Raw genomic sequence first — 8,358 nt, forward strand, 5'->3', positions numbered from 1 at the left:
GAGTTTTATTTCCTAAAGGTAAGTTTTTATTACATTTAACTTTTATTAAAAAATTCCTTATGGAACTAAAAGACACACATGTTTTGATGTGCATAGTTGAAATAATTGTTTTTATGGTCTTGTATTGATTAAATTAAATAGTTTAATACCTTTAGAAAAGGCAATTATTATTGTTATTGGTAAGTTAAATGCATTTGTCTTGAATTTAATGTATCTTGAATATAATATATATTGGTATAATATAATTGCATTGAATATAATGCAATTATATTATATCAAATATATTATGATAATGTGGTTGAATGTGGTTGTCATGATCCATCAGTTTAGAAAAAAAATGAGATAAGAAACAAGACTTTCCCCTCTATCATTTTCATAGAATTGATCTTGCAGTATGAATATTCTTTATAAAAAAGTTTAAAATTGTTAATAGAAATGATATGATGACAATAATAACAAGAAAGAATGCTCGATTAAATTTGTTTTTTAAATAAAAATTGGTAATTAGTTGTTTTAAATGTTGTTTAGTTCACTACCTCTAGTTGCATTAGAGAAAAGTGGATCATTGGTTAATTTTAGCTGAATTTAGATTAATTTGGTTAATGAGATATAAAATACCTTGTTGGACTGCTAATTAAAATTTAGTGTTCATTTATTTTCTGTTGTTGTGATAAAATTATTGTTTAAAAATATTGTTATAATAGATTTATTTGCATTTGTTTGTTTTGATTGACTGTTAAAACCTGTTCAAAACATTCTTTTATTTCATTTTTTTTTGTTGTTGAATAGTTTATTTGTCATTAAACTGTTTGTTTTTTTCAGAAAATATGTTCATTAGTACAACTTTTTTTAAAGAAATTTTATAATCTATAATTAACACAATACTATTAACCATCCTTCAGACCCAAGGGTTCTGAGGGTGATTAACCATAAAATATTTTTAAATATCAAGATGTTAAAAAACTGAAAAATAAGAGAAGTAATTCACATTTTTAAAATTTATAGGAGGGTAAAATTCAAGTGTTGCAACAAACAGCAGAAGACTTGATTAATGCAAATCATTACAATAATGAAATTATTAATTCAAGAATTGTAGCTGTTATGACCAGGTTATATATTTCTTAATTAAAAATATTTCTGTTTTATGATTGATAGTTCATTTTGTTTATAATTTAATACTATTGGACATTAAATTTGTTATTTTTTAATTTTCAAGATGGGAAACTTTGAAAGAAGCTTTAGTGGATAGAAGATCAAAACTGGGAGAATCTCAATCCCTGCAATCAGTAAGCAAAGATTTGGATGATATCGAATCTTGGATAAGTGAAAAGTTACAATCTGCGTTAGATGAATCATATATGGATCCATCAAATATTCAGGTATCTAGATCATTTTCAGGTGACTTAATAATTTTTAATTAATTTGTTTAGATTATTAGTTATTTTTATTATTTTTATCTTTATTTTAAAGAAAAATTGCAAAAATATACCTATAATCTATATACCTTATATAATGTTAGTTTTAAAGAAAAATTACAAAAACATCTATATATCTTATATGATCTTAATTTTAAGGGAAAATTGCAAAAACATCAGGCATTAGAAGCAGAGGTATCATCTAATAAAGACAGAGTTCTTAGTACTGTTAGTGTTGGAAATGGTAAGTATTTATATTTGCTATATTTATTAATACTGCCATAGTACTACTATCATCTATCCAACTTTTTAAATTTTTTACCTTGAATACAGCCATCATTAAAATTTTGATAAAGATAGATTGCTTTTTCAAAACTTTTACTTGATACATTAATGAATAGTAAATACAATTACTTCTTAATGAAAGCATACTGGCTTATTGGAGTTATTTTTTCTTTAACAACTTAAATCAGGCAAAAATAATTATTTTGTGGACTTTTGTATGAAAAGCATCTTTTCAAAATAATGGTCAAACTCAAACAAATTTTCAAGCATTTAAATGAAATTATAATATGCGCTTGCATTTGGGTTTTACAATTTTACAATTTTTTTTATAATTTTTTACTAAAATGCTGTCAACTTATTTTTTATTTTTAGGTTTAATTAAACAGAACAAGTGCAAAGGAAGTGAAGAACATATTAAAGAAAGGTTAGATAATATTGAGTCAACATGGAGAACACTTTGTGAATGCTGTAAAATAAAAACCAAAAAACTTTTGGAAGCTAGTGAACAACAAGCCTTTTCACATGATGCACAAGATCTTGGTTTTTGGCTTGGAGAGGTTGTTACTTTTATAATGGTTAATGCTGAGTTAAGAGAATTTTTAAGAAAGAAAAAATATGAAAATTAAAAATATGGCTTGTTTAATTTACATTTATGATTAATTAAAAGTTCCAAAATTTTGCAATTTTATGTTTTTAGATTGAGAAAGTTTTGTCTTCACCTAATTGTGGTTCTAATCTTTCGGATGTCCAGAACCTTTTAAAAAAACATCAGTTTACAGAAGCTGATATTCTTGCTCATGAAGAACGCGTAGTTTTGTTGCAAGTACTCTGTAAACATTTTGTAGAAGTCAAACATTTTGATGCCTCTAGAATATCAGAAACCACCGACAATATTGTTATGCGGTTCAACAAGTAAGCAATAGAAATGTTTTATATTTTTTGCTTTTTCATGTTCAATTTCTGAATTTTATTTTTTTTTTTGAGTAAATGTCATTTTGTGCCTTATTTAATTACAAAAAAAAGGACCTTAGATTTATTCCAAGTAATAAACAATGATAAACATTGTACAATGTACATGTATTAGAACATTTAAATACTACATTTTTTGAAACACTTATTGCATTTTTATTGTTAACTTTGTACTGTAATCTTTATAATACAAACATATTTATATTTGTTAACAAATGTGCTAAATAACAAATTAAACAATAAAATTTAAGTATAAATAAAGTCAAAACAATGTTTTTTTTTAAAACTTATTATCATTAGTTAATTACAAAGAATTTTAAAAAAATGCTTGGATAGTTTTGAGTTGTAATGTCCAAGTTTTTTTATTTGTACAGGCTTAATTATTTTATTTCACAATATTGTGCATCTTTTATGGTAAATTATGATGCTCTGATTGAACTTTTTTGATATTAATAAAATTATTGGTCAGTGGTTAGTGGTCAATGGTCAGTGGTTGATATATATATATATATATATATATATATATATATATATATATATATATATATATATATATATATATATATATATATATATATATATATATATATATCATTGAAAGTAGGAACCATCTTTAATTAAGATATTAGAAAGTAATCAGTGTCTGAATGTGCAATTAATGCAGGAACTTTTTTCTGTCTGCAAGAAGAAGGAACTTAGATTTATTCTAAGTAATAAACAATGATAAATATTGTACACAAATTAGAACATTTAAGTACTACATCTCTAAAATCCTCTAATAAATTACATAAAAATTTTTAAATTATTTATGACTTCCTGTAATTTATATTTTGGTATAGAGTTTATAATTTTGATCATTCATTTCTGATGAATCTTTATTGATGAAACCACTGTGTAAACAGAAAAAATTTGATACATGATTTTCACTAATTTATATATATGTGTGTGTATATATATATATATATATGTATATATATATATATATTAGGGATATGACTTTTTTGCAACCTACTAGGCCTGTATCGTAATTCAATGAACTTTTATGTAAAAAGAACGAATAGATGTTTCATTTTGACATATTTTGAAAAAAGGTCACCCCAAAACCAAAAAATCGAATTTTCAATAGGTACACTTTTGTACAGTAAATGAATATTAAAGGCTGAAGATGTTGTAAGAGTCATACTCCTGTTGTTATTTTATTTATTTATGCAACATGTACTGTGATATAACAAAAAACATTATGTGATATATAATTATACAAGTATTACAAAATTAACAGTATCAAAGCGTCTAGTACAACAATATACATAACTGTCTGTGTCTATAGGCCTACTGTGTTTAGTACATGGGTCACATGATGCTCACGTCTCATAAAGAGTCTAGCGCTTATTACTTAGAATGAATCGAAGTTGCAGTTTGTCTTTCTTTCTGCAGGAAGCATACAGGTCTTGCATCACCTTGATTGCACGTTCAGCTATCTGATTACTTCGTGGTATGTCGATGACGGATGGCTCTTTCTTCCAGTGATTTTTAAATGACTGCAATGCCTTTTTGTAAGGCTTCAATACATCAGATAAATTCTTGAAGTCATTGTCATTGTACTTTTGACTACTAAACCAATGTTCTGCCCACTCATATGAAATGAACCTGCAAACCTTCTCCAAATTCTTTCTCGCTTCAGGCATAAGAATGAACGCCAGAATGGCGAGAATGGCTCTTGAGTTCCATCTGGCATTGCTCATATTAGGAATGTTCTGAAAGTGAATCAGAGGGAAGTTTCTTTGTTCCTCATAGAACCTAAACACTCTTGTTAAATGGTACAAAAACTTCATATCGTCTCTCCACCCTGATTTATCAAGAATTTCTACAGTTCCATTCACAAACTTATCCTTCAGTTCATCATACTTATTCAACAGTTCAGACACAAATGGGTATTCAATGTTTGGAGATTTGGTATCACCCCCAAGTTCTTCGTCCATCACCAGACGGAGAATCCTGTCTAGTACGTGATGCTGACAACCGATAAATTGTGGTATTGTGACACCCTTTAATTTAAACATACGTTGCAACTTCACAACAACTCCATTTCTCTTCCCAGTATTGACGTTTGTTGTATCAGTAATGATCATCTTAATTGAATTCCACAAATTGTATTCATCAATAAGTTTGGCAATTTTTTCAGCAACAGTTTTAGCTTTGCCATCTTTTAAACGCAGTGCATCAAGTTCACGTCAGTTCTTTCATTCTGAAGTACAACTACCTGATATTCCTTATCATCTATTCGTTTGCCGTCAAAGTGTAAGGAACACTGTTCCATTTTAAGTTGTTGTATCATTTCTTTTTTTAATTTACCTGCCTCTTTGAATATGGACTTGTAAATTGCTGATTGACTTGGAGTTGGAATATCAATACCTTGATGTGATAATACATTGCATATTTTAGCAGCTTTCTTTGTGGAAACTCCACTTGATGTAACCATACTTACAGCAAATTTACTTTTGTAGTGCTTTCTAGTTTTTTTCTGAGTGTCCTCATCATCGTCTTTATCACCGTCGTCGTCTTCATCATCTTCACTCTTACTTTTGCAGTTTTTAGATTCAGTACCACTGTCTGTGGTAGACAGGACTTGTGATGTGGAAGGTATTGCTGTTCCAGACTGGACTTTCCTTCTCTTGGAAGGGTGAATGGTTTCTTTACTTGCCACTTGAGTACCCCACCTGTCCTTTACTTTCTTTTTGTAGGTGGTATAGACGTTTATCTTCCGAGGATAACCACTGGCCATTCACTTTCGTGATGTCAAATAGTGCATTGAGAACATCATATTTTCCACGCTTGACACATTCATCATAGACCTTCAGCACCTTCATAAGCTTTGCTCTTATCACTTGATCAGACACACGTGGAAAATTCAGTTTATTGTCCCACAATTTTGTAATTTCCTTAGAAATTTGGTCTATTCGTTCTTTTCTTCCTTTAACATATGCTCCGAGAAACTGGTATCTTCCTACGATCTGCAATTGAAGTGGTATTCTGGATTTTTGATCGAGTGAATGTTCTTCTACAGCCACGCTTCCTCTTCTTCTGTGTGACTCTTGAAATCTCACCAAATTTTTAGTCCAAGTCTTCTTGTTCTTTGTTACTGTGGTATGACTTTTCTTGTGAGACATCATATAATATTGTTACGACTTTACGGATAGCTGAGCGTAAATATCAGTTTAATAAAGTCGTTTAATTAATAAAATACTTTAACTGTATAGTAATCCAATTATAGTTCGATAATCCAGTCAATGTTGATAACAGTTCGATAATCCAGTCCGTATCCTAACGATAATGCTACAACTACTTATACTTCGTACACTTACAGCGTCTTTAGTTCGCTACAGTAGTTCCTTATTAGCTCAGTTACACGCAGAGTACTTCATAGAACTATTCACATTATCAACACTGAGCTCTGACAGCAGCTCGCTTATATAATTATTTAGAGCTTCCAGAATGTTCTACTAAGTTCTATAATCTTCTACAGTCTGTTACAGTCGTCTATATCACCGTGGTAACACAATGACGTCATCACATAACAATTCCAAGTATTTGCCGGCACACGGCCGTTTCGTTGCCATGGTAACGTGTGGCGTTATATTTATAAATTCATAACAAAATAATGAAATAAATAGAATTAAGCTGAGAATTAAGCTTAAGATTAAAACATCGGTCAAAAATGAATGTATAAAAATGGTAAATCAAATTTTTATTTTGGGGGTGACCTTTTTTTGTTGCAGAAAGCTATTTGGGCCTTTTTTCATGATTTTAGGTAAAAGTTCATCGATTTATGATACAGGAAACATTTTATTTGAAAAAAAATTAAAAAGTCATATCCCTAATATATATATATATATATATATATATATATATATATATATATATATATATATATATATATATATATATATATATATCAGGCCTTGTTAAGAAGTGTTACGCAGCACGCATTTTGCTTGCGAAAAGGCGATTTGCCTAAACGTTCAGCAGTTTTGCGCTACGCAAAAACTTATATCTTTTAGAATATTTAAATTACCTTTTGATTGTTAACGTGGCGTTTATTCAGAAGAAATAAAGTCGTAAGTAAAAGCATTTAACCACAATTGTAAACTTATAGATTTTTTGTTAAAGAAACAGTTTGTTAAATAATTTTTTTGTTGTTGTTAAAAATTAGTTAAAAAAAATTAGGTGTTTTAAGTTTTATCTTAAGGAATTAAATATATAAATTTCTTTCAAATATAAAATTTATTTTTAGTCATAATAGTTTAAAAAATATTTTAAACTATTATGTAAATATTTTATTAATAAGATAATTTGTTTATTGTTAATTCAATAACGTAAAGTTTTAATGATATTCGTTTAATTTATGAAAATAATTATAAGAAAAAATTTATTAACAGTTAATAAAATAACCAAAACCAACTGTAAAATCATAAGAAAATAAACAAACATTATTTTACGTTTCATGAAAAAATATTTTTTTCAAAATAAAATTTAATTCATATTTAAAAAAAATAATAAAAATGATTTTTTAAATAAGAACTTGGATTTTATTTGTAACTTTTGTAATAGTGAGAAAAAAACAAACTGTTTGTATGATTTTTAACGCGTTAATAAAATAACTTTAATTACAATGCGGTACTTAAAAAGACGCGAGTGACGCAATATAACTTATAACGATGCAAAATATATTTAATGAGTTGAGTTACTTAGAAATGCGTTACGCGTTTTCGCTACGCAGCAAAATCTCGTAACAAGACCTGTATATATATATATATATATATATATATATATATATATATATATATATATATATATATATATATATATATATATATATATATATATTTATATATATATATAAATATATATATTTATATCTATATATATATATATATATATATATGTATATATATATATATATATATATATATATATATATATATATATATATATATATATATTTATCTCTCTCTCTCTCTCTCTCTCTCTCTCTATATATATATATATATATATATATATATATATATATATATATATATATATATATATATATATATATATATATATATTAGGGTGGTCCTTATTTTCGAAAGTTCATATTTTTTCAAAATTATTTGTAATTTTGTTCAGTTACACCAAAAGATTAAAAATACAAAATTTCAGCTCAATCCGATAATATTAACACGCGCCGCATTGGCCTTAAAGTTTCATGCATCTGACTGTCTAACATGCTATGACAATGCTATGCGCAACTAACCACCAAGTGCATTCTGAATTCGCTACAAGCGCAACTACAAGTCTCTACAAGTCAATTTTGTTTTTACATATTATTTGTTCAATGCTACATTCGATTTAGTTTCGTACATGAAGTGCATAAGAAAAGACGTGCTATATAAGTAACTGATAAAAGTGCTAAAATGTCCACTTTTCGGAAAAATATTTATCTAGTTGGAGTGATGAAAAATCAAATCTGCGGTAGTAAATTACCATGTAAACGAGATGTTTTGAGTGTACTTTTTTATAACATGAGAGTGGTAAATTTAAATCCTAATGACAGCAGTGCTTTAGTTATTGATGAAGTGGTCGTTTTTTGGAAAAAAGCAAGAATCCCAGTTCAAAACCGTTCAAACTGTAAATTCGAAATTAAAAT

General features: G+C 27.4%; 1 protein-coding gene across 1 annotated transcript in view; it reads left to right on the forward strand.

Moving 5' to 3' along the window:
- The window catches only part of LOC100205922 (spectrin alpha chain, non-erythrocytic 1), a 121,795-nt gene that overhangs the window by 73,555 nt on the left and 39,882 nt on the right, over positions 1 to 8,358 (forward strand). The window contains exons 34-38 of the mRNA XM_065791061.1: positions 1,006 to 1,109; positions 1,217 to 1,379; positions 1,575 to 1,659; positions 2,073 to 2,257; positions 2,398 to 2,612. Coding sequence (XP_065647133.1) covers positions 1,006 to 1,109; positions 1,217 to 1,379; positions 1,575 to 1,659; positions 2,073 to 2,257; positions 2,398 to 2,612 — 752 coding nt within the window. The remainder of the gene's footprint in view (positions 1 to 1,005; positions 1,110 to 1,216; positions 1,380 to 1,574; positions 1,660 to 2,072; positions 2,258 to 2,397; positions 2,613 to 8,358) is intronic.

This window comes from Hydra vulgaris, chromosome 02, assembly GCF_038396675.1.
Source record: "Hydra vulgaris chromosome 02, alternate assembly HydraT2T_AEP".
NCBI lineage: Eukaryota > Metazoa > Cnidaria > Hydrozoa > Anthoathecata > Hydridae > Hydra > Hydra vulgaris.